The sequence below is a fragment of the Pleurodeles waltl genome, chromosome 7, assembly GCF_031143425.1.
Source record: "Pleurodeles waltl isolate 20211129_DDA chromosome 7, aPleWal1.hap1.20221129, whole genome shotgun sequence".
Lineage (NCBI taxonomy): Eukaryota > Metazoa > Chordata > Amphibia > Caudata > Salamandridae > Pleurodeles > Pleurodeles waltl.
The window spans coordinates 564463182-564490873 of NC_090446.1; the positions used below are offsets into that span (position 1 = coordinate 564463182).

Genomic DNA, 27692 nt, shown 5'->3' on the forward strand with positions numbered 1-27692 from the left:
AACTCCCGAAAGGGAAGAGCGTACCCTCTCTTCACAATGTCGATGACCCAAGAGTCCGATGTTATAAACTCCCACATTGGAAGAAATTGGGCAAGTCTACCCCCTACCGGAGACAAGTGAACAGGGAGCGGTGAAGGACTAAGGCTGCTTTCCCTGCTGCACCCCTCCCGAGGAAGAGGAAGAGGCAGAGTGCTGCTGGGTTGCTCCTCTTGTACGTACTCTGCCCCTGCCCCTGAAGGATCTGTAAGGCAGGGAGCTTGCAGATTGTTGCTGTGGTGCCTGGAATCTGCCACGAAAGGAGGAGCCACGTCCAAAACCCCTAAACTTCCTATATGACCTAAAGGTAGAGGAAGTGGCTGCCTGAAGTCCTAACGACCTTGCTGTGGCTCTGCTCTCTTTAGAAACGTTCAAGAGCAGAATCTGCCTTTGTCCCAAAGAGTTTTTCTCCATCAAAAGGCAGATCCAGCAGAGTTGCCTACACATCCGTAGAGAAGCCTGATGAGCACAGCCAAGCCTGACGCCTCGATACTATGGATGTGCCCATAGCCCTTGCCACAGAGTCTGAGGTGGCCAACCCAGACTGGATCACCTGGGTCGCCGCCTGAGCGTCCGCTAGCAAATGCAACACCTCTTGTGACAAGTTTGGATGACCTTTAGCCTCCTCTATAAGGGCATGAATATAATGGTTCAAAATGCAGGTTGCATTGGTCGACTTCAAGGCCATACTGCATGACGAAAAGGCCTTCTTTGCAGCGTGGTCCATTTTCTTTGACTCCCTGTCCGCAGGGGTCCTGGGAAACGAACCAGGGGATGACCGGGAGGAGCACGAAGCTTGAACAACCAAACTCTCCGGAAGTTGGGTGTTTGGAGAGGAAGTCCAGGTCACCTGCATGCGCACGATAGCGCCTTGCTACCGCCCCGTTAACAGCTGTAGAAGTCACAGGTTTCCTCAAAATGTCCTTGATGGGGTCCAGGAGAGCCTCATTGAAGGGCAAGAGAGGCTCCGCCACCACCGAGGCCGGATGCAGCACTTCCATCAAAAGGTTCCATTTCACCTCAGCAGCCGGAAGAGGAAGATCTAAAAAATCTTCAGCCTTCCTTATTACTGCATGAAAAGATGCAGCCTCTTCGGTATACTCCCCAGGGGAAGCCTAATCCCATTCAGGGGAAGTATCAATACCGCTTGCAGTGTCTAGACCCTGAAAATCACCCGAAGGCTCCAAGATTTCGCCTTCCTCCAGATGTTGCCTGCTATATTCCTCTTCCTCCAGGAGGCGCAAAGCCGAAGATCTTTGCCGGCACCGTTCTTCGGATCCATCAGACGCCGGACCCTCCGGCGCCACAGGCACCTTGACAGTGGACTGGATCCGTGGAGAATCCACCGGCCCCGGAGTCGCAGACGTTGTAGGCGTCACTGGTCTCCTTGGCGACGCCAAAGGCATCGGCGCCGTAGCGGCTCCAGATGGCAAAAATGGCATGAAGGGCGTCGGCTTGTAAGGAGCCGGAGCACCCAAATTAAAAGCTAAAGGGCCCAACCAACATGCATGCCCTCCACCAGGCGCCATGTTGGAAAAGATATTGAACATGGCATCCAAAAATGCCACAGGATCCGTACCCAGCGCCGGTAAAGCTGGGTATGTTTGCGGTGTTGGCGCCGGTATAGAAGCCGATGATGGGCCAGGCAACTCCTGCTCCGGAGAAGACGCCGGATCTTGAAGGGGCTCGACTTCAAACACGACAAAGGTGAAGTCGGAGGCGGAGGAGTGACGGTCGGGCTAATCTCCCACGTCGGACGGCGCCGAGAGTCTCCACAACGATTGTGAGTTCTCGCAGATTTCGAAGAGGACTCTCTCCGATGCCGCCTTTCCTTCCTCTTCCTGGAACGGGCCAGGAATAATTTAGCCTCTCTTTCCTTAAGCGCCTTAGGGTTCATGCGCTGGCAGGAACCACATGACTCGACCTCATGGTCGGAACTAAGGCACCAGATACAATTTTCATGGGGGTCAGTGACCGACATCCGACCCCCACACTGGTTACAAGGCTTAAAGCCAGATTTTCTTGGCTGCGACATTGTAACTATACAACAACTGAGTTGTCGACACTGTAGCTCCCTGTTAGCCTTGAAGAAAAAAACGTTATTCGAAGGCACGGAAAAAAAGGGAACTGACGTCTGCACGTCGACGAGGGCTTCTTATTGCCTGGATGACGTCATACGGCATTGCGTGGAGTTGGGCAATTGTGACGTCATCGTCGACGTTAAGAGCTAGAAGAAATTTCCGTCGAAGCTGGCGCGAGGGGAGAATTCGTTAGGTGAGGAATCCACAGGTAGGTGTATCCATCAGAAACTATCATTCTTTCAAACTATACATTTGTTTTCCTCTTTACTGTGCCCAAAGCTCTCTTCTTACGTGGCAAGGTGCACATTGGTAGTCAGGAATGTACAGCACCTGCAATTTTCTCAAAGATGGGCCTGAAAAAAGAGTGGTCTGCCGGTCTCCTTTATCTCTATAGGTGATAACTGAGGTTAATGAAGTACATTGCAACCACTTGGAAGGGTGAAGAAGGCCAAAGCAAGTAGAGGCAATGCTGTTAATTTAGGGATTCAAGATGAGAGGTGCAATCAAGACAAACCCCAAAATGAGGATTTTGTTGGGTTTTGTCTACATACTTGGTTGAGAACTGAAAGAAAACTGGACCTCCAAAAGTTCAGGTCAAATAGAAGAGGAGCTCTAAAGGAAGATAATCTTAGTTTTGACTGAGTTGAACTTTAGGGTGCTAGCTGTCACCCACATAGGGATGGGAGACAAGCTCTTGTGAAACCATAGATGAGCTGTACAGGAGTTAGTGTTCATTAGGAAGATAGGCGGAGCATCATTACCATAGGTGTTCAAAACCAAAAGGTCATAATGAATAAGACTTGTCAAAGGTGCCACTTAGCCTTGAAGGAAAGAAACTATGATTTGAAACGTGGCAGGGTGACTATTTGCTGCTTTACAGCAAGAAAAAGATGATAGCCATCACAGGCTTCCTGGATTACAGATTAAATGGCAATGAAATGAGAGTGTTCCACTGACAAAGGAGCCTGTTTTTGGTTTTCAGCCAAAACCGCCCCTCTAGAGACAGTTGGTAAAACAGATGGTGTGCTCAAAGATAACTCAGTCATGATAGTATTATTGAAGCTTTGATTTCCTCACTTTCCTTCTCTCCGGATGATGCAAGTCATCTGTGTTGCTACTTACTCCAGAGTCCAAAGGGGTGCCCATGGTTCTGGCTTACTCAATGCATACATATTCTTAGTTGTTGATAAGACAGTGCAACCTACCAGCTGTACAGGGGGAGGCATTGAGTTAAAGGCAGACTGGTGATGTCTGAAAGACGAAAAGTAAGGATCTGAAACAGAGCACTGTTTCTTTGCCTCTTGGTCCCAGGAAACTATCATCCTGGGAGAAAGCCCTATGGAAACCCAGAAGGCTTAGCGGTGACAGTAGGTGGAGGTGGAGAGTTCCTTACATTGGAGTCCTATCAGTTGGACATGTTAAGAACAAGTGGAATCGCAAGCAATGCACACTATATTCAGGGAGACAGTGGGTATACACTCTTACTAGTAGAAGCAGGATTGCTTGATGTGTAGAGCAAGACACACCTTTGGGAACGAACATACAACCTTTTGTCACCACTTCAATATTCTTATGCACACCTAGATTATTTGTTGCAAGCAAAGGGAATGTTCTTAGGACTGCACTCCGAGGGGTAACAGATCTACCTCGACTGCTATGCATCAAGGGAACATTTATTTTCCTGAACACAGCATGTTTCCATACATCGTGGGGCTACTGAAAATTCACAAGTAAATGAAGAGTATGCCAGGAGAACTTGACCTTATGTGTATTATGTAAGAATATACAATTCTCTGTAACAAGATGTGGCATAACGAAAGCGAAGTGGAGTAACTGTGGTAGGTAGAATCTGTTGTACTTTTCTATCATACTGGGAAGCAATTATGCAAGTGTTTCTGCAACCTGTTATACAACTACAAGAACATTATTTCTGATTTCCTGAAGAATATAGGCTTAAATTGCTTGTTATAGCCAACATACACAAAGTTGGTGTAGGAAAATGGCTCCTTGTTGCAGTTACCCCCAGCTTTTTGCCGGATATTGATGCTGACTTGACAGAAAAGTGTGCTGGGAGCCTGCTAACCAGGCCCCAGCACCAGTGTTCTTTCCCTAAAAATGTACCATTGTTTCCACAATTGGCACCCCCCTGGCACACAGATAAGTCCCTTGTAAAAGGTACCAGTGGTAATAGGGCCCTGTGACCAGGGAAAGTCCCTAAGGGCTGCAGCATGTGTTGTGCTACCCTAAGGGATCCCTCACCTAACACATGCACACTGCCATTGCAGATTTTGTGCGTTGGTGGGGAGAAAAAGGCAAAGTAGAAATGGCATTCCCCTCAGGATGTCATCCACACAAAATACTGCCTGTGGCATAGGTAAGTCACCCCTCTAGCAGGCCCTAAAGCCCTAAGACAGGGTGCACTATACCACAGGTGAGGGCATAGCTGCATGAGAAATATACCCATACAGTGTCTAAGTCTATTCTTAGACATTGTAAGTTGCATATTAATCAGGCAGCTATGCCCTCACCTGTGGTATAGTGCACACTGCCTTAGGGCTTTAAGGCCTGCTAGAGGGGTGACTTACCTATGCCACGGGCAGTATTTTGTGTGCATGGCATCCTGAGAAGGGATTGCCAGATGTTTTCAAAGTGTGTACTAAATGAATCAGTGTTTGCGCATTTTATATTAAGTAATCATCGCTAAAGGGAAGATAAATTGGATTATCTGCCCTGTGATTTGGACAGATCAGAGGGGAAGTGCATAAAATATATGCAATATTAATAGTTAGATACATTTGCTGTTTAAATTTTGGAGGAAGGTACGTGATTACATTAATCCACATGATTATAGATTTTTGAAATGTATGAATGAATAGTGATGTTTACAACGTTAATGATGGAGGTACACCAATATTTCTTCAAATTTGTTTTGGGACATGACCAACAAGGCTGAAAAGATATACCTACCAATAGACTAATTTTTTTATCTCAGGTTTTGCGACTGTAAGGGAGGGCAAAATGTAGCTACATTATGACAACCTATCACTGCCCTTCATAAATATGAATTTGCAGAACTAAGGTTACTTATAAAGCTTACCCCATGTCGTTTTTGAAGGATGTTGTGTTTTTCCATATGGCACTGGTCTGACACAAAATGGACTTTCGGTCCACAACTTAGGGTAAGGATACTTCTGAGGCAAGGTGTCTACAGTACAAATCACTGGGACTGGTACAAATCACTGGGACTAGTAATGTGTCATGAAATACCACACTGTCTGACTGTCCACCTGAATGTCATATGATTTTATAGCTCGTAAATGTAATCTGGTACTTGAAGTCAGAGTTCAGAAACCAACATTTTGAAAAGAACAAATCCAGGTTCTCACTTTTCTAAAAGGGGGATAAATTAGTAGGGTTATTGAGGCATACAGGGCCTGAATGGTAGCAGCATAACTAATAAACTTGGCACTCAAGTAAGACGGGTCAATATTATTGGGAGACAACATATTCCATCAGTAACAGCAGTAGGAATGAGCCAAATGCTGGTGCGACTTTAAAAATACTTGTTTTCAGATGGCTATTTTGTGCAGCAGTTTGGATCCATTAAAGCATGCCTGCCAAGGTGTCTGAAAAGTGGGGCCCCAAGATCTATGGACCAAATATTGCCTAAAGTGATGTGCTTCCTGCTTCAACAAAACCCACTCCTGCGGTAAGAAGGCACGTGGCTATTAATTCGTGCAAAGTCCACTTGCCTTTGCAAGAGGTAGAACTCATAAAACCACTAATACCATCTTACTTTCTAAAGGGGTGCACTAGCCCGACAAGGCACACACCTACCTTATAACGCTGCACAGCTCTTGAAGCCACCACAGCTGTTTCATTTTTGGAGAAGTATGACATTTGACAACAAAATTACTTTATTTTGTTAAAATCCACAAATCCACATGACTCATCAAAATCTGTCTTTACCGGTTTAAACAGTATGACTCCTAACTGCAACAATGCTCACTGACCTTCTGAAAAGGTACAATTTCTGACTCCCCTAAAAGCCCAGTTACTTCCTGGAGGGTTATGAGGCCTGCCTCCACCAAATGGTATGCACTATCAAAAGTGGAATTGCTTCAGACTTTGACAAAGTCCTTGTTCAAGTCATTAATGGAGGCATTGCTAGATTGTTTTATTTGTCCGATTATTTCCAGCTTCGCAACCCCTCCCACAACTCTGACTTACCTTTTGAATGTGCAGTGATGCGTTTTCACGATCTGCATCTGTAAATGCATAGGCTTGGGCCCTTTTCTGCCGCGCTTCTTCGCGTTGGATTTCACGCATGAAATTGGCACGAAGACGGCCCTGCCGAGCACGTTCAGAAATCTGGATCAGTCGTATGGCTTCTTCAATTGGCATTTCTCGCAGTACAATACTCTGTGAAGTATGAGTAGAAACAGGACGGAACAATATTTCAGGGCAAGATGAGGCACTCAAAGCTCTGAAAGCTTAAAAGCAAATGGGACCTTATCATGTCACAATATGAGCTTAATGGCTCCAGAAATTACTATAGGGAAGTAATACTTCCCATGCTCCTTCCTGGACGGGTCATTGATGGAATTAGGTGGAGTACAGGCAACCTTAACACAAATCATAACGCACAATTTGGAAGACTCAAATCAAAAAGGCTCCTCAGACTTTGCTCTCTCCAAGACCTCTCCTTTGCCACCCCGCTGTGCCCACTCTTCATTGCTTCGCTCATCTCTTTTTCTTTGCAGCCTTACAATTTAGTCCCAGAAGCACAATGAAGGGGCCACCCAGCAGCATGCATTTCTCACATTAGGAACTGCACAAGAAAAAGCACCAAAGACAATTGGCAGAGGGATACAACACGTTTTCATGGAGGATAATATATAAGTGTCAGCACAGAAGTACTACTGTCCTCCAGAAACTACAAACGTCAGCTTCTTCAGCCATCATGTTAGCAAACCAATTCCCTAACACTCCTCTCAATCAGTCGCTTCCATCTCCATCATTTGGTGATACCACTTCAGCTGTTCCAACCCCAACGACTTGCTTTTCCCCTTCTATTACTTGTTCTTCTCTCCCAAGAGCCAGCCTTGTACCACCCACCACTACCCTGGGTCAGTTGCTACAATACAATATCAGAAACAAAAAGCCTTCCTTCATGAGCAGCCCTGACCTCCCTTGAGGTGAGGCTCTCCCACCTACAGTAGGGTATATGAGCCTCCACAAACCCACCTCCATCAACCACCCCAATGCCACATCAGATGCACAGTGACCATCAGCCCACCAGACCCAGTTTGTTGCCCCTTGCTCAGTGGCATAACGCAAAATGATGCCCCCCTGTAGAATGTGGAGTGGGCCCCTGAGTTTCCCATATGTCACAAATATTCATTGGCTTTATGCTGAATGGGGCCCCCTTGCAGGGTTGGGGGGGCTTGAAGGATTTGCCCCCCCCCCTTTGTCACAGGGGGTGCAGAGGCCTGCGTTACACCCCTTCCCAACTATTTTCAGTTTTCCTAAAAATAATCTACCGCACTTTGCTAAACCAAGATCATATTTGAAATGTCAGTGTCCTTCACGTGCCTTGATCTGAATTATACTCTGTAACAATTTCGAATGAGGTGTTGCACCCAGATTAGCTGCTCTTGCTCGCTCTAACCAGATGCTTCTGCCAGACAAGCTTAACTCTCAGTTCCACCAAGAGAGTTCCAGCCGCCCCATCCCCCAAAATCAAACTCAAATAACAAATAATATTTCTAGCGAGTGCCAGAGTGTTAATTTGCATACTCCTTCAGCTGCCACAACAACCCATCCCCATCAGCAACATCAGCTTTTTAATGGCCCAGGCTCACACCCAGCCCTATACAGGTCCTTATGTCCTTGTGCCAGTGTACAGACCACAATCTCCAAATGTACTTACCTTGGGAGGCTCCTTGGTTTCCATGGTGGACAGAATAGAGGCCAGAATATCCTTGCGCTCCTGCATCACCTTAGATCGCTCCTGTTGGAAATATTTAGGGATGGGAACCTCCAGGTCTCCCTTTGAAATAAGTACAATGTCAATACATTTAGCATTATTATAGGAACAGCATGGAAAGTCAACTAGACCTCAATAAAATGCATTTATCTGAAGGATATGTGGCCAATGGAAATCAGCTTCCTTATTTCCTATTAGATTTGTACTGGGAGTTAGCAGTATATAGCTCAAGGACGTTATTACGTCTGTTCTGTTTTTTAGCAATACTGTGGTCCAACTCTATGCCATCTGTACATGAAGAGATTACGAGTAATGTCCTTCGCTTTGCCCATGATGGTTTTCCCCACTTGTTTCAATACGTGGGTAGGATTCTTGGCTGAAAACTGGATGATCTCAACCAGAAAAGATCACTAAAGGCCAGTTGAACATGATAAAAACAATATCTGAAATTTTTTAAAATGGAAGAGTTGAACAATCTAGTGAGTAGCACTCTAGTTGCAATGCTGGATTGAATCTGATCTGCATCTTCTCTCTTGTCGTTGCTACTCACATTTAAGAAAGTTATGGCTGAATCCTATCTTGAGGCAATGTAGGCTATTAATTAGGAGATGAGCATTATGGTTGTCTATGAGTCAGGAGGATGTTAAAATTCAGAATTGTGCTGTCAATTTCCTTTTGCATGCCTGGAGTCGGAGGAAGAACATTTTTAAGTCACTGTAGTTTCATGAGAAATGTGGTTGGTATGATGATTACAATTTGATCCCATGCTGCCTCAGAATCTTAAGTATTTTAGTGTTGTCAGTAGGTGGAATTATTGAATTTGCAAGGAACAAGCACTGCAACGATCCATATTGCATCTATCTGAAAATGCTACTGCACATGTATGGTCCACCACAGATAGTAATGTGTTTACAACCTTGGCGGATGGGAGACACTGTCACAAATGTGACAGATATCCTGTCCGCCATATTACAAGTTCCATTATACTCTATGGAACTTGTCAAACAGCGTTTGTGACAGAGTTTCCCATCTGCCAAGGTCGTAATCAGGCCTAAGGGTTAGGAGTTGCATGGTATTGGCATGGTACAAACTCCATAAACGTAAAGACAGGTTCAGGGAACAAACACCCTATCAGTGCTGTGAATTTACGAGTTAAACCCCATGGAATGGATAATAACCATGCAGACACTGTATTTCTGGGACAAATTGCACACAAAATTCTCATCGTTTTGTGGACTGATGCTCCCGTTTACTACATGCTCAGGGCAAAGGGCCTGTCTGGGACAAGGAGGTATCAATGTGTATGGCAGACTGCAGACTACAAGAGAGGAGTGTTCTGCCCTCTCGCGGTTCCTAAGAGGGGAGCCAGGAACCAAGCTGCACTTACAGCCCAATCCACAATTAATTTTACTGACTGAATTTTCTGGCTGGTAAAATCGGGCCCAGTGTTCCTGCACAAGGAAAATGTGGAAAGAGCAGGCCAATTGTAATCAGAAGCAGTAGTACAGCCGTCCTCTAATTGGGCACCAAGTGTCTTTTTTTTTTTTTTAAACGGAGATTGCACTTTCCTGAACATGAGCTTACTGGGGAACCATATGTTCAGTTTCAGCATTGAGAATATGTTCAAAAAGTCTTAAGTCATCTATTTGACCCCAAAACCTGGTAGTAACATTTCTTATCTGATATGGATATAAGGCCTCGTCCCTGGCAATAATGAATTAATGTTATTTTTAGAAAACAGTCATCCTATTTTTTTGTATGTTGCTTATGAAAGTAGATTACATTTTCCAATGGTTGATACAATCTATGCGTTAATATGGGGTATTTTGTATAAAGATTTACTTAGATGTCCAAGATGCATTGATATATTGCGGTTAACATATATATTTATGGGGTTCAGAGTCTAAAACAAACAACATGGTGATGCCAATTATAGAACTATAAATGAAATGGCTCCATAATTTAGGTCTATCCTAAAGAAATATGGGTTTGGTTTTATATGTACTATTGTATGATCTAAACAATAAAAATTGCGACATGCAAAACGGCCATCGCAATGCAGAGTCACAATTTGCGAGTCGGTACCGACTCGCAAAATGTGATTCCGACTCGCAAATAGGAAGGGGTGTTCCCTTCCTATTTGCGACCGCATCGCCATGCTGAGTTGCTTTGTGACCGCGAAAGCGGTCGCAAACCAACTCGCAGTTACCAAAAGCATTTGGTCCAATGGACCACTGCCTACTCTGAAAAAATGAAACCAAATGGTTTCATTATTTTTTTGAATTGCATCTCGTTTTCCTTTAAGGAAAACGGGCTGCAATTCAAAAAAAAAAAAATGCTTTATTAAAAAAAGCAGTCACAGACATGGAGGTATGCTGTCTCCAGCAGGCCACCATCCCTGTGAGTGCAGGGACTCGCTATGGGGTCGCAATTTGCAACCCACCACATAAATATTCATGAGGTGGGTCTTTGCGACCTGTACTGCCATTTGTTAAATTTTGTTTTGACCAATGACTTTGTGTTTCACCACTGCGCATATTAGTTGCTCAATGTTCACCAGTAGCACATGGTATGTTTTGTTCAGTTTAGCCGCCTATGGGCTTTGACATTGCATTAGTCATTACATTCTGTATTCTGCCTATTGGCTTTGACATGGCATTAGCCATTACTTTCTGTATTCAGTTGAGCCGCCTATGGGCTTTGACATTGCATTAGCCATTACATTCTGTATTCTGCCTATTGGCTTTGACATGATATTATACATTGCATTTTATATTCAGCTCAGCTGCCTATTGGCTTTGACATGATATTATACATTGCATTTTGTATTCAGCTTAGATGCTTATTGGCTTTGACATGACACTAGACATTGCATTTGATACTTAGGTTAGCTGCCTATTGCCTTTAACGTGGAGTTAGACATTGCAGTTGAGAATCCAAGCTGTATTTTTCCAAGCTGTGTTTTTGCACCAGAGAACCAAGATGTTTTTCTCACAGTAGACTAGACATGATAAGAGAGAGTACATGGGTGTTGTTTTTCTCTTCGCTTGAGCTTAGGAACAGGAGTAGTCTTGGAGACCTGGCCAGTCTCCAAAAGGCTTGCTCAGTTTCCCAGGTCTGAGAGGAGGGGGCACACCTTTGTAACGAATGTAACAGGCTGCAGAGAGTCAGATTCGAATCTGCCGGACCTCGTGCTGGAGCTTGGCGCCAGCTGCCAGCAATCCTGTGTCGGTAGATGAATCTCTTTCTCGCGGCTGACAAGGGGTCATCAGCTTGCAGACCTTAGAAAGATGAATCTGTAAATAGTTTCCCACACGGTGAAGTATTTGTTTTGCTTTGCATTCAATATCTTATAAATATAACCTGCTGAGTATATTGCAAACTGATATATTTTGTTTGATTAACGCGGGCTTGAAAGCTACTGATTCGTCATTCATAAATATTGTGGTTGGGGAAGAATTAACAACAATAAAAGTCTTCTTTGACCTCAGAAGTGCATTTCTGTTGTGTTATGTTAGTGCTTAAAAACTAGATAAGAGGAAAGCACTACACGACCCCATAGCGAGTCGCAGAAGGTGTCTGAGACACCTTTCTGCATGCACTTTTGCGAGTTGCAATTTGCGAGTCGGTATGACTCGCAATTTGCAAGTCGCAAAATTGTTTCTTGCTACATCTGGCCCTTAGCTCTTTTGGGACTAAAATCAAAAGGGGTGCATTGAAAATAAAACTCTGGTGTTAAGGAAATTATGTAGAGGCTTAAGATACTCATGACCCTCCTCAGTAAGAGAACACCAATTGTCTATCTGTGAAGTGGCCAACACAAATGTACCTCTTAGGACCATCACAAACTGCTGCTGGGCAGCGGGGGGGCACAAACCTATGGGTTATGCCATTGTTAATGTATCTTCTACTTTTTTAGTGATTATGTATTCATTAGGTAGTATGAGTGAGAGGTTTCAATTGATATACATTTCCAACTAAAACCTTGTAACAGTATCTGCCACAGATATATTTTTCTAGTCACTAGCCTTAACTCGCCGCAGAGATTCATCACCGAGAACACTTTTTAATACTTGGTGTGAGGCTAGAATATTACATTTTATGGAACTCTTGCAAAGGCATATTGTCAATGCTTTGCCCCAGGAAGGGGTAGGAATCAGTCAATTGACTTTCCTCAGCATGTAGATTAGAGTTGGCTGACTGCCCTCCATATTCCTCACATACACACAGGCAGCGAGGAATAGAATGTTAGGTTCCACAACTACTACATAAAGTGGCCTCTAAAACATAACAATAACATGTGTTCACCTCTTGCAGGGTAACGTGAAATTAACTTCCAACAATGGAGTCCCACTTTTACTAGGAAAGTACATCCTTCCATTTAATCTAACCATTACCATCAGACACCAATGACCAGCATCATCCAATCCATACCGGAGAAAGCAGACATACCGGAGTGAGCTTGAGATCCTGTAATATGTCATCCATGTAGTGAAACTCTGAGAACTCTGCCTGCACCATCTCATTCTTGAGCTCTAGTATACGTCCCATCACAGCATCTAGCACCACACGCACCACACGCCGCTTCTGTGGATGGACAATCTGGTCATAGGCAGTATCCAGCTTCCTTAGGATTTGGATGTAGCGTATGTAGAGAGTGGCCACCATCTGAAAGAAAACCAGCCTGTCTCTTTCTGGTAGTGGTGGCTTTGAAGGGAGCTCTTGCACCAAAAGGTCTGAGAGGGTCTGATGCGAATCCACCCATATCTTGTTGTACACACTGTAATAAGATAAAGAAAAAAAGGTTACCAGTGCACCCCTCCAGAGACGAGACTGCCTCTTCTGTCAACTGTTTAGCAATCTAATAAAACTGAGATATTCAGTCAATGCAGTAAGGAAATTAACGAAAAGCTCAGTGCAGTATCTTCTCCGAATCTAGAGTTTTGAAAACACAGGAATGAGGAACAACGTGTATAATTAGTTTTATGAATGCACACATTTAAAAGTTGGTAATGAACAAGGTTTTAATATGACTGTCAGGCCCCATTTGTGGAGGGGGCAGGGCAGACAGGGGCTAGTGGGCCACGACCATGGTGGTTTGGGTCTGTGGCCTCCTGTGACCTGGGGCCTGACCTACAATGGATCTGACTCATAAATCAACAGTCAACCAACAGACACTATAACATACTGTCGGAGGTGAAAAACGTTCACATTTTTCACTGTTATCCAGCTACAATGTTATGTTATATGTGGCGCATCAAACCATCTATCCTGCTTTACGTAAGTAGTCAGAGGTACAGGAGACATGATAGACATTTACAACATGGCTTAACCTGCCTCAACACCATGCACGTGCTACATCTGGTGTCATGCCACCCACCTCTACCGCACATTGACTATCAACCGCCTTCTCTAAAAAACAGACGAATCTGGTACCCTGCCACCCTCCCACGCCACCCACAGCAACACCTTTCCCTCCCAATTCCAAATACTGAACAAAGCTACCTAAGGTTCTGCCACTCACTTCCACCAGCATCTGCGTTTAAAAAACCCTCCGTCATGAAAAAAAAAAAAACTTGTGTCCTACCACCCAATCACACCACCGTCTCTTCAATTTCTACCCCGAAACCAATATGAAAATAATGATCCCTGGTCTCACCATCCACACACTCACACCCCCCTCTGCAGCTTTTCACACCCTTCCCGCTCCAAGTTGTGCTTTCTGCTCTCCACTGGAGCAGAGCCTCCACCGCACCCACGGACTCTCTGGAAGCCATCAGCGCGGCCTGGAACTATCCTTTATGATGTAGGGAGAGTTGCTGCGTCATAACAGCGATTAGCGGTCAGAATGCGTTCTATCTATGAGAGTCATACATAACAACATGGTGTGTGACGTAGGTGAGCTAAATGTTTTACAACACTGTATCCCTAAAGACGGTGGCATTTTAGCAGTTCACAAACGTGGCAGATCATCTTCAAGGTCAATGTTACTAAAAGACACTCAACTTTCTGCAGGAAAAAACCTAAAGCATGCATTAGTACCAAAAACACCAAGTGAGACAGGGATATTGTCTGCTTGTCTCAGTGAAAGGTACTAATGTAAATGTTTCTTGCAACAATATCACATCAGGCTTATATCCTTTCAACAGTTGTCTAACTACCTCTATTTTAATTTTGTCTCTCAGTCCATATATGTACCAGGACAGAATATTCCATTTATTTATCATTTGCATTTTTAGAACTCGAGATAGAACCCAACTACCGATCATTCATTTTGTATCCCAACCCACATATATCAGAACTATGCTATGCAATAATCAACTAAAAATAAAACATGTCCAACTCACCTCAGTTATCACTCTTCTCTGCAGGCTCAGAGCTACATATCACCCATATGCATGAAGACCCTGTCACCCTCATCCGATGCAGTAAAATATCATTAGTCCTTAGTTAGTCCTTATTTGTAAACTACAGCATTAGATACATGCTGTGTAGCTTACTAAGAAATTCTTATCAGACTCAGTAATACTTCCCTAGCAAACGTTAGGGGTGGACTATCTGTCCATTGCAGGCCTTTATATGAGTTACCCCAACACATCCTCATAGTGTGAAGGTTCTACCATTGGGAATGTATTATCTTGCCCCAGCACTGGAACAGAAGGTCTCAGATATGAGGTCAGCAAGTCAAGCCAAAAGTAGGTTATTCTCATCTATTGTACATGGCAGATTCTGGCTCACTAGTTGTCTCACTCTTCAGCAACCAGATGTTGAGTCCTCCGGCACTTGGCCCACTGTGTCTGGTCTCCAGCTAGACAATTCTCCAGGAGCTAGTCCGAACATTTCGCCTCAATTGCACTTTTCCCTACCATTTTCTCGCTTATGTCAGTCTTGTCAGGAAATGCATATCTCACATCCCCTCCGGCCCAAGCACCACATGCACCCCACCAGGCTGGGGCCTTATTTATTTCTTCACACTGTTTGTCAATCTTCCAGCCAATCCCATGCATTAACTGGTAAAATAATATATATCAGTTATCCTTCTGTTACAGTGCCGAAGCGGTCCAGAAAAAGCATAAAATAATTCATGTCTCTGAGCTCATTTTTCACTGTATCGAAATTACTTCCCAACAGCTTTGTTGCATGTGTGAAGTCTGAGAATAGGGTGAGAGTGTCTTGAAGCTGAAGAAGCCCATGTTTCCCTCTTGTTTGAAAGATCTCTTATTCTAACCATGTAGTTGAGAATGCAAATGATGTTTGCCCTGGGGGAACTCGAGGTCGGGGCATCGGTACCGGTACTCAGAGCACCATGTCTAAGGAGAAAAAGTTATATTAACACCTCTTGACCTGAGCACGTTTGAGACCATGACTTCTACAAAGACTTTCAGACTTTGTCCTTCCACTCTTTCTGGTACCCAGAGTATGTAAATGTTACTGAGTGCGGAACATCCTTCTGTATCTTCTATGCTGATTCCCCAATATTGCATGTTAGTCTATGATTTGGAAACTGCTTCCATGAGTGTCTTGACATTCTTCTTGGTCAATGTGGATCAGGGAAGGGCACTGTCAGCAGCTGAGGTAATATTTGAGTCTGTTAGTGAATCCTGTTCAAACTTGCATTAATGCTTCCTTAATGCAAAGCCTTTATTATCAGGGTGAGCACTCTAAGGAAATGTTGTAAGCTGGAACTGCACACCTGATAGTAGTTCCAGAATAGAAATGTGTACAAGTTCACAAAGTTTAACAATATGAGGCTACGTATAATTCTCCCAGAATGCTCTCTGATTAGATGTAAATATTTGCAGAAGCTTGAAATCAAGATTGAGTATTCTTTGATTTCAAAATAAAAACGTTCACAAATAAGTGTGGCTAGGAAAAAAAATGTTTTGCTAAACCACTGTGAAATTTTAGGTACCGTTTCATTGAAGCATCAATTTGTTACATGTGTTGATGCATGCTAGTAAATCCTGAAAAGTATTCATAATGAACAAATCGGTGTAACAAGATTATGGGAAACATGAAAGCAAACAAGCATTTGGCAAAGCCAGAAGGTTTAACATATTTCATCAGTCTTTAGGTTTTGTCAATGTCTGTCTTGTTTTGACATGGGTTTTGTAAAACAGCATTCTTGAGGGAGATGCCAAACCTTCACTATTAAAACAAACACTGGCAAAAAGCAAAAATATTTTATGGTTTCAAAAAGCACACATTGCCCCAGTAGTTTCTGGCATTGAACAAAACGACTTTGTCTGCAGATATGCTCCTTGTGAAAGAGCACAATGCTGTCACTTATAATTAAGCCAGCCAATAGATAGCTAAAGAGACCAAGATTTTAATAAAAACAAACGGTCGTGGTAAATGCCAGTTCTAATTAGGGGCCTAATTCTTGAAGAAAGCCATGGTATATGTCCTTACATTAGTGCAGACTTATGGCTTTTAATGAATTACCAATAGTTTTCAGAAGAAGGCCAGGATATGGTACTCCTTGAAAATATTTGTGAACTGTATTTTAGCTTGAGCAACATAATATGTATGCTTAGACTGGCTCATGCGAAAATCTATTGAGCATTTACAAGTCCACTTACCCTCCAACCACTTTTTTCCCAACCCCATAAGAAATGTTACTTCTGCCCTTGTCAGGAATACATAAAGCATGAAAGTTTGTGAGTTTGCACAGACTCAATTTCCAACGCTGGCACTATTGCTTACCTCTACCTCCAGCCCCAGGGATGTGGAATTCCTGTAGCCCAACGCCAAGAACATATTATTTGGGGGTCAAGGACAACAAGTTTTCATGTTTTATTTTGTCCTTAGGACAGGTAGGCCCAACCTGCTGTAGCACAAACCCTTTGGCTCTGCTCTTACAGGGAAGGGAAGAGAACTGTCTGCAGTTAAGGTAATATTTGTGTCCATATGTTAATGCTGTTCGAACTTGTATTTATGGTTCATTAATGCAAAGCCTTTTATATTAGGGTGAGCAATCTAAATAAATATTGTAAGGTCCCACTGCACTACTGCCAGTGGTTCCCGTAAAAAAAAATGTGTATACACATTTAATAAGCTTAACAATAAGAGGCTGTGTATAATACTCCCAAAATGCTCTCTGATAAGATGCACATGTTTGCAGAAGCTTGTAAGCAAGATTGATGATGCTTTGCTTTCAAAATAAAATGTTCAGGGAAAAATGCAAGTAGGTAAAAATATGTTTTGCTAAATGACTGTGACATTTGGGTACTGTTTCTTTGGAATATCATTTAGTAAACTGTTGATGCATCCTAGTATTTCCCAAAAATATTCATAATGGAAAATCAGTGTAATAATTTTCAACAAGATGATGGGAAACATGAAAATAAGCAAGCACCGGCAAAGCCAAATGATCTGACATTGGCAGTCAGTCTTTTGGTTTTGTCAATGTGTGTTTTGTTATAACTGTTATTGTGGGAGCTGTAAGGCCCTCACCATTGTAACAAACATTGGCAGATAAAGCAAATGGTCTCAAAAAGCACAAACTGCCACAGTAGTTTGTGGCACTGAACAAAACTACATTGTATGCCAAAATGCTCCTGGTGGAAGAGCAGAATGCTATCACTCACAGTAAAACCGGCCGATAGATGGATAGAGAAAGAAATATAATTTTAATAAAAACAAAATGTCTTGCTTAACGCCAGACCTAATTGGGGGACCCAATACTTAAAGAAAGTCACAAAAGTGCACCCATGGTATATGTCAATGCATTAGTGGCTTTCATGAAGTCACGAGAATTTACAATAAGTAGACCAGGAAATCGTACTCCTGCAACATATTTGTGAACTGTATTTTAGCACAAGCAAATATGGATGTGTAGATTTTCTCATGGGAAAATCTATTGAGCCATTACAAGTTTACTTTCCCTGCAGCCACTTTTTTTCCCAACCCTGGAAGAACTTCTACTTCTGCCCTTGTCAGAAGTAAATTTCCAACTTTTCTTAGTATGGGAAAAGATTAGTGACGAGCTGGTGAAAATCCTTAAAACATGCATTTTAGTAGGTTTGCACAGACTCAAAGGCATTCCAGCACTGGAACTATTGCTTACTGCTTCCTCCAGCCCCAGTATGTAGATCTGCGGAGAGGTGGCAAAATAAGAAATTTGCTATAGTAGGGCTTGCAATTGCTAGTATTCAGGCCCTACTATAGTATTAGCTCGGTCATAATTTGCCCCCACGCTAAAAGGCACCAAAAGGACAACTGGATTTTGTTACAGGACAAGAAGATTTATGAAGCAACCTGCCTCATGGATGAGTAGATATTTTATAAAAATCCACATCCCTATGTCCCACTCCTTGACCTGAACTCCAATATCAACTCTGAATGGTTAGGCTATAGTCTGCCCCACAAACTCTACACTGCGCTAGGTATCCTCAGAGCACAGGGATGACAGAGTGGCTTGACAAAGGGGTCTCCTAGTGCTTATTTTACCAGCTTCTCACTCACCGCCTCTCCAGTCACTCTTCATAGGTATTCCCATGTCCCAGCCTTAATGATTGAAGTCATTTTATGATGTGCCCTCATTAGAAAGGGTGGCACTGGGCACCAAAGAAAGGGTAGCACAAAGAGAAAAATAGGTTTGAGATACTTGCAGTACTTAATTTGCAAAAACACTTACGTGTGAGGGCCCTTCTCAGGAAGCACCACCCACTGCACCTGCCAGAACTGCCAGTAACAGTACCAACACAACTGCTAACCATCACACCCCTACAAGCGTGACAATTCAGACTATTCCAGGCAACTAAACCAATAACAATTGCATGGAATACGCTGAATTGCCCTTTTTAATGTAGATTGATTTAAAAAACATTCTTTTTCTACTCATCTCAAAATCAGACAGTGCCATTTTGAAGGGAAATGTCATTAGTGTCAGTGTTGTGAATTAAGTGCCAGTGCTGAGAAATAAAAACCACTGGCTGAAATTAAGCACTGGATACGGGTTGCGTTGTGGTACACTACAACTTATCAAAGTACAAAAACAGCAGGGAACATACAAGTACTAGAAACATATACATGTGCTTGCAGTTGTATTTCACATGACTGACTGGGGTACTTTTGCTTCTTGTCACTCTGAAGGCCTCAGCCACAGCGGTTCTAAATGGACCAAACCCTTTTATTTCCATTATTTTTTGCAAGAGAGTATAATGATGTTAAGTAGTGAAATATACAGGAGTGAATTCTAAAGAAAGTTTGCTCACCTGTAGTGGCTACCAGGGCCAGCTTTGGGGCCGTGCGACCAGTGACGCTGCACCGGTCGGCAAGCTCAGGAGTGGTGCTATTTGCACTCTGACTGAAATACGCACTACTATTTATTTATTTATTTGCAGTTTTTATATAGTGCAGACTTGGCCCAGAGGTATTAAAGGGCTTTACAATACGTCAGGAAGTAAGTTTTGGTTAATAAACATCAGATAACAACCCATTAGCCCCAAACAAGGAACAAAGGGTTCATACCAGAAGGGACGTTACAGGATAAGAGGCAGTTAGATAATCATAATAGTAAATCTGCAGCAACTAACCAAGAGAGCAATACAATGCCAGAGGTCGTCTCCTTCTACAGCTCCTACTCCTGAGTGCTCAGTATACTTACTCACAAAACACTTTAGGACTTAATAGACAAGCATTACCTTTCCAGCACGTGGCATTTTCATCACTCACATACTAAAGGTCACACATTCTACTCTGCTCCCCACGATTCGTGGTCATGCCTGGACTACTGGTTCATCTCTCCAAACCTCTTACTTTGGATACAATACATGACACATATGCCCGTACACTCTCTGATCATGCTTCTCGAAACCTCACCCTTGTGAAACCGCATTCTCACTCTACCCCAGGGCCATGGCGGTTCCCGGAGCTATCACTCCATGATGTCGTGCTCTGTTCAGATCTCCTCACAGCCATCAATGGATATTTTTCCTTGAATTCAGGCTCTGTTTCTTAACAGGCTGTAGTGTGGGAAGCCTTTAAAGCCTATATTAGGGGGTCTGTATTTCCATGCACTCTGGGGTCCTGAAAAGTATACGCAGTGATCTGGCCCAGGTAGAGAGGGTTGTCCACGTCATCTACTCCACTGCTTCTGTGGGAGCCCGAGACCCAGCAATGCATCAGTGGGCACTCCTTTTGCTTAGGTTTACACAGTGGCCCTCGAGGATGGTATGCTCCCCCCTACTATGGGAGAAGGCATCATAACTCTTCTCTTTAAGCCTGGCAAACCTCTGCACCTTTGCACCTCCTACAGACCTTTTGATAATGAGATCTTAGCGAACACAATCACCACACGGCTCCAGATGGAATTTGTACCACACCACTCCAATACTACTACTTGGTACTATATTTGCAATAATGAATCCTCTCTGCGGCTGTGACCCTACTGGACATGGAAAAGCATTCAACTCTTTAAAGAGCCATTTTTGCAAGCTACGCTTGACAAACTGGGCATCCTTCGTGGCTTCTGCAACTTGATTTTACTCCTCTATGCTAATCCAGTGGCCCGCCTAGGAGTCAATGGTCATCTTACAGATGTGTTGTCCACATCTCGTGGCAATGGCCTGGGTGCCCCCTCTTATCCCTCCTTTTCATTATCGCGCTCCATCCACTGATTTGGTATTTTCAAGAGCGACATCTGCACAGTGGATTGGGTTTCCAGAGAGGCCCCGTCCTGGCCATAGCGTATGCTTACGACATACTGCTGTTCATCAGAGATCAGGCCACGCATCTCTCTCCAGTTATTCGCGAACTCATTTGATTTGGAGCCCTCTCTGGCCTGCAGATGAACTGGCACAAATCAGTTATTTCTCCTTGATGAGGCCACTATTCCCTTCCCCCTTGAGTACCTTGAAGTGATGTGATGACTCCCCTAGATATTTGGGAATCATTTTCCTCTGACAAAAACATGAGTGTGATCCACAGCAACCACGGACCTGCCACTGACACCTTCTCCATTCAGGTAGACAGGTGGATCTGCCTCCCAATATCTGTCACGGGTCATACTGAAAATATAAAAATAGTAGTACTTACCCACTTTCTCTACCTGTTCCTTAACATCACGATTCCACTTAATGTCACCTTCTTCTCTACGCTCCGCACCCTTTTTAATACGTCTAATATCGGCAGGTCGCTGCCCAAGAATCCAATGGGAAACGCTAGCTCTCCCTTATTCTAAGAGTGGCTTTGGGGTGCCAGATTTCTACTTTTACTATTTGGTGGCACAGTGCAATTTTTCATACTTCTGGTACTACCCAGACGTCAGAATCCCATACCTGAAACCAGAGAGATACTGGGTGGAATTCCCCCCCATCTCTACTCCCTAAGGCACTGCCCTGAGAAAGCAGGAAATCCACACCCTCTCCACAGCGTGTTGGGCATGCACCAAGCTATGATGATATCTAGGATATAACATCCTTTACCTGCCCCATATACCCCTTGGGGATAACTCGTGGCTCCTCCTGATACGGGAAACACTGGGGCAACGTACACACTCTGTGCATCAGATCTAAACCTTGGACGATTTCTTCATCAATGGTAAACTAGACCTTTGCTCTATCTTTCAGGTTGATGGGGGGACATCCACGATGGACCATTCTGTCCATAAACGCTTACACAGTACTCTTTGGAAGGTTTTACCTTCCTTCCCAAAGGAGCTGCCAGATTTTCCTCCCCTCACCATAGTCATTTCAACAAGTAAAAACACTAGACTTTTCTCCTGCTTGTGCCATGCTAGTATAGAGCTGAGACCACTGCGCCGACCAGTGGCAAGACTGGCATGGGACTGCCATTTGAACTCTCCCATCTTAGACAAGATGTGGCAATTGTGTTGCATGCAGACTAAACTGGTTTCAATAAATAGATGACACAAACTTCTGCATTACAAGTTTCTGCACAAATATATACCACCCATCAGGCTCTTGCCAAGTTTGACCCAACACATTCCCACAGGTGCCCCAAATGTGCGGTTGATTACACCAACTATGCACACTTAACCTGGAACTCCACCGTCATGCGTGGCTATTGGCAAGTTATATTCAGGACTCTCTCTGCCATGTTGGAGCATTCCCTAGACCTCTCCTGGCCCTCCTAGGGTATGTCAAGCCTCTCGTTCCACAGTAGAGAAGATTTGCGGCTATGGCACTTTTATTAACCAAATGGCACATAGCCCTTCTCTGAGGTAACAGTAGGAGACCAAACACTGATGACTGGATAAGGGACCTCATTTACTGTGACACCACGAGTGAGCTTTATGCCTCACTTCTACCTCCTACATCCCGGCCAAAGGATATTTGGGGCCCACTTTGTTTTTATATGCTGACTCGTGACACCACCAACCCACTCAATGCTGTGCCTGATTCATGATTTCAGCCCGCCCCGGACCCAATTTCTTGCGATTGCTCAAGTTTACATACACGGATTGTATGTAATTGTATGTCACAACTGTTTTGTATATTGCAAATGCAGCTATGTTTGTCGTTCCTGAAAAGCAGTAAACACATTTTAAAAAACAAGCCAGCAATGAAAACACACATTTTGCAACAGAAAAGACAGGTCAAATCAACAAAGGAGCAGACAACAACCATCCCCACTTGGTGCCTTTCAAATAGGAGGATTTTTAGTTCCCTATTGATTGTGAACAGACAAGAGACTGTGCAAAGGGCTGGAGATCCAAAGCCTTGTAATGATAAAGAATTTTAGATTTATTTCCAAATCCCACCAAGCGGTTCAAGATATAGATCAAATAGCGTTGAGGACAGGATGAAGCCCTGTGGAACCCCTTGGTTTATGTTGGTTGGTTTTTCCCAGACAGATCCCCCCATTTTCCCTGTTTCTGAACAGTTAGACAATTATGAGTCCACCCACTTTAGGCCTGCCTCATCAATACCCATCCCTGCCTTCCGTATGATAATCTGAGCACGGTGGATGATTGTAACAAAGGCAGCCGAAAGATCCAAGAGCACAAAGGTGGGGAGAGTTGTCCCCCATGTTGAGGAAGAGCTGTTTCTGTGATTGAACTCTGCCTGAAGCCAGACTGGAAATCACACGGGACGGGACGTTATTGCACTGGATGTGGTGTGGCAGTTGTAATGTTACGCAGCTTTCTAATACTTTCCTAAGAAGGGAACAGTAGAAGTTTGTAAAAGTTGTTCAGGTCATTGGTGTCAACGTTTGGGCTTTTTCAGGATGGGGAAGAACTGGAAGAATTTCAGACGGCCGGAAACAACACCTTGTTTCAGTGAGGAGTTCACGAGTGAGGTCCAGTACAGTAGCAACATCTTGAGCATTTCCTTGCTCAGGGAGTCCGGCAAAGCGTCGGAGAGGTGACTGAAATTTAAACCACTGTTAGAGATTCAAGTAACTGTGGCTCAATGATTCTATCAAAGTGCGACCAGGTCCAATAGGCTTTGTGTGTCAGCATGGAGTCGTTTTGGACAGCGGATTCTGGCCTCCACCCACAGAAACAGATGCAAGAGTCAGGATCTTATAAAAGATATAGGCTCTGAAAGTAAGGGTGTGGTGGGTGCTGCAGAATACACAAAACAACCATGCTTAAGTTCAAAAGCTATATGAGTAATAAAGATGCCTTTAAGTTTGCATTATTCTTTTTTCTTCACACATTTGTGGTGCGTTCAAAGATAAGTGAAATGTCATGCTATGTCTTCTGACAAACTGCTGTTTATTCTTTTAACATGAAGATTGATGATTTATATATTCTAATTGAAAAGTTAGAGTGCTTAGTAAAACAAACTATCTGGCAATCTTGGAGGTGTACCGGGAGAGTGAAAGGAAAGGCTATAGGATGTCAGTTTTTTTTTTAACACACAACAAAATTAATTACCTGTATATGAACTGTACAAATATTTTAAAATATATCACAATTTACACAGCACAAATGAAGCACTTTTTTGTAATTCTGCAGTGTTATGGAAACAAAGATTTTAATAGGATCAAAACAAACCAAGACACTTTACTTGGTGATGTGCAGATAATAAACATTAGCTGAAATCCAGTTTCACACCTTATTGTTTGTATGCTTTGAGTTTATCTAAAAAACTCAATGTCAGCAAATTTTGTGGCCATTTTAATTGACAATTTGCTCTCTGTAATGACAGTGTGCTACTACACCATACATTAGTACTATAAGCAACACAGGCTGGTCTTTTCGATGTAGGAGCGTGGCCTGAGCGTCAAGATGGCAGTCACACTTTAAGAGTGTTCCCGACCCCTCTGTCATTCGCTCTGTAATCCGTGGCCATCGAACTGTATTAAAGCTGCCCTGGACCAGCGACCACTGACCTGATGTTGGTGGTGTCCTCGTCTGAGACGGTGACGGTGATCTCCTGGGCTGGCATGAAGACCGGTGCCGTTTGCTCAAGATGGCAGCGCTAGCCCTGTGAAGGAGAACCTTTCCTGCGACCCTCCTCAATAGTTCCTGGCACCCCTGGGCGGCACAACATCTCAGGAGGCACTACCCATACCAGCAGTGGGGACCTGGCCTGCTCTCCAGAGCACCTGCCAAGCGGAGCCCAGGGACCTCCGACCCTGCATATCTATGACAGTGAGGTCAGCCAGCATGAGGGGAAGGTGCAGCGGCCCTGAGGTGAGCTGGTGGGCACCCGGTGGTGAGTGCGCAGGAGCCAGTTCGCCTCTGCAGATTTCCTCTGTGTGGAGCCATGTGGAGGGACTGGGTGCTTATGGAGGGGGCATTCCCCCCTTGACCGTGTTGTTCCCGGCCACCCGATCTCTGTCCCGGTGGCCAAGGAAGTGGCCCCTCATGCCCAACAGCATTGGACAAGACTGGAGCGGGTGAGAGGAAGGTGTGCGGACGGCCCTACGAGCACCAGGTCCGAGGCATGGGCTTCACGCTTGTCCTCTCACCTGCTGCCCATAGTGCTGCTGCCCAAGCCTTTACAATAGTAGCATGCTGAAGGACATAGAGGAACCTGCTGTCTTCGCCTGGGGCTCAGCCCTGACAGCCACTGACTGCCATAGGACTGGTGGTGGTGCACCAAGGAAGGGGGGGGAGGGGTTGTCTTGTATGCTCTCCACGCTCACGTGACATGGTGCCCTAGTTGCGGAATGGAAGTGAGTTCCCCCTGCACCCTGAGAGATAAACATCAGAGAGCAGGGGACTGCGGCGGCGTCCACTGCGGCAAACCCCTGAGTTGTGCATATAGCCACTTAGACTTGTATAGGGTGGATACCCATGGTGAGGGGACTGCTCGTCTGACCTCTCACCCTGATTGAGGGCCCATGACACTACCTGCATACAGCCAGGGCTGAGCTTGGGGAAGCATGCCGGACCTTGACCGTGGGAATTGGATATCCTGCATCCTACTTGGTGGTCCCCCCTCACCACCCAGCTGCAGTGCCTGCTCCCTGATGGACCTCGTCTGGAAGCCACTCACCCCATCAGTGTACTGAGAAGGGTGCCGCCTCACTGAACTTGTGGGATTCGGCCTGAAGCTACCCAGGGGCTCTGACTTGGCTATTTGTGTGGCCGCAGCTGGTGGCAAGTGGTCTGAGACCGGGGAGGAACGGGGACTGCTGGCAACACACCTCAGACCATTGGGGAAGGATAAGGCCTCCCGGTCCTCATCCGCTCGAAACTGTATGGAACAAATTGCTATCACAACTGTCACAGGACAGCAAGGAGAATCCAGGGCAAGTAAAGTGGTGCCATTGTCTGGAGACCTCAGCACAATCCTCTAGGCAATACGAACCTCCCAAACAGTGGTGAAAAACAAGATCGGCGAGGTCCGGGTGGATGTGGCGCTGCTATGCCAGGACCTCTGCAACACCACAGCTTGGCTGTCAGAGGCAGAAAGGCGATTATCCAAGGCAGAAGACGAAAAGAAATCCCTCAAAATGCAGACATCAACTCTTCTTACGAGTACCTCTAAACTGCACCGACGTGCTGAAGACGCTGAAAATGGCTCCTGGTGTAACAATATACGCATAATTGGCATCCCCGAAAATTTGGCCCCACAGTCCATGGTAGACTTCCTTGAACAATGGATCAAAACTTGGATGCCCCAGGCCCGCCTCTCTAACTGGTTCGATTTGGAGACAGCATACCAGGCCCTGAACCCTAAACCACCATCGGGCTCATCGCCAAGGCCAGTTATACACCACTTTCGTAACTTTTGAGAAAGAGATGCAGTCCTCCAACAGGCCCAATCACAAGCTGTTCTCTGCTGCAGAGACGCCAAAGTCCTCCTATTCCCAGACTACATCTGCGAGGTCCTACAACTCCGCCGGTCCTACTTAGATGTAAAACAGAAACTTAGAGCGATGGGTGTACAATATCATCTCCTATTTCCAGCTAGACTCAGTGTTATCTACAACAATAAATCCCACTTCTGTGGGGGCGTGGCCAAGATGGCGGCGTGAGCGGATGTGTTTGTCTGAGCTCCGCCGCCCGGGCCCCAGAAAGCAGCCTTGTGACCCCGGTGATCGCGGTTCCGGAGGGCCTCAAAGTAGCGGCAGGCTCCGCAGGGCAAGGATCGACCTGAGGAGCTCGGAGGCACCTGATGCGGTGCGAGGCAGAGACGCGGTGCCGCGCGGCCTGGGCTGGAAGCCAGTGAGTGCGGTGCGCCGGAGGCCGGGCTGCGTGGTAGGTCCAGGACTGGTGGCCCCGCAGGAGCAGTAGCGGCAGGAACCCCAGACGGGGCTGGGGCAACATTGGGCAGTGTGCTGCGGCGGGGGCCCGGTGTGGAGTAGCGGCGCCGGAAGCCACTCGGGGCTGGTGCACCCGCTTTGCTTGGGCCTCCGGGTCGACGAAGGCCCCAGACGAGGCAGCGGATGGGTTGGGGTGCCCCTGCGGTAGCCCGGCTCTGGGGAGCGGAGACCTGGGAGGCGTGACGGCGCTGGGCTGCAGATCGACGGTGCGATCGGCCCGTAGCAGCCCCAACAGGTGCGCTGGTGCAGCTGGGTAGCGTGTGCCCATTTAGAGTCCAGAGGCGATCGGACGGCGCTGCCTGGTGAAGTACGTGGCCTGGTGAAGCATGGCTCCTTGAAGACACCGCAAGGGGCCCTGGCTGGGTGAAAGCGTGGTTGCAGCAGGGAAACAGGAGTGATGGCGGCCTCCAAGTCAAAACGCGTGCTGTCAGTCAGAGAAATGTTGGCTGGAGCACGACTGGTGCCGGGGGTGCTGCTGAAGGGCCACCAGCGGTGAAGTCCCCAGAGGTACGTGGGGAGATGGAGGAGGAAGAGGGTGCCCCCGTTACAAAGGGCTTTCTTACCCCCTTGTTCGAATCACTCTGGAAAGATATACAGGAACTCCGCAGGGACATCTCTCAGGAGGTGAAGGAGTTGCGAGGGGAGGTTACGTCCCTGGGAGAGCGGGTTACACAGATGGAGGATGGTGAGATATCCAGCGGCGAGGAAGTGGCTGACCTGCAACAAGAGTTTGTCCGTCTTAGGGAGTAGCAGGACCTTCTACAGATAGCGGTGGAGGACTTGGAGAATCGCTCAAGAAGGCATTATATCCGCATTAGAGGAGTGCCGTCTGGGGAAGAGAAGGAGGGTATTAGTGACTTTGTGGTGGCGCTGTTCCGCTCGATAATTGGACT

The 27692-nt window shown here is 45.3% G+C and overlaps 1 protein-coding gene across 1 annotated transcript in view; it reads right to left on the bottom strand.

The window, feature by feature from the left end:
* The window catches only part of LOC138304349 (dynein regulatory complex protein 11-like), a 411831-nt gene that overhangs the window by 327122 nt on the left and 57017 nt on the right, over nucleotides 1-27692 (bottom strand). The window contains exons 2-4 of the mRNA XM_069244325.1: nucleotides 12559-12886; nucleotides 8050-8169; nucleotides 6348-6539 (exon numbers count right to left, since the gene is read on the bottom strand). Coding sequence (XP_069100426.1) covers nucleotides 6348-6539; nucleotides 8050-8169; nucleotides 12559-12886 — 640 coding nt within the window. The remainder of the gene's footprint in view (nucleotides 1-6347; nucleotides 6540-8049; nucleotides 8170-12558; nucleotides 12887-27692) is intronic.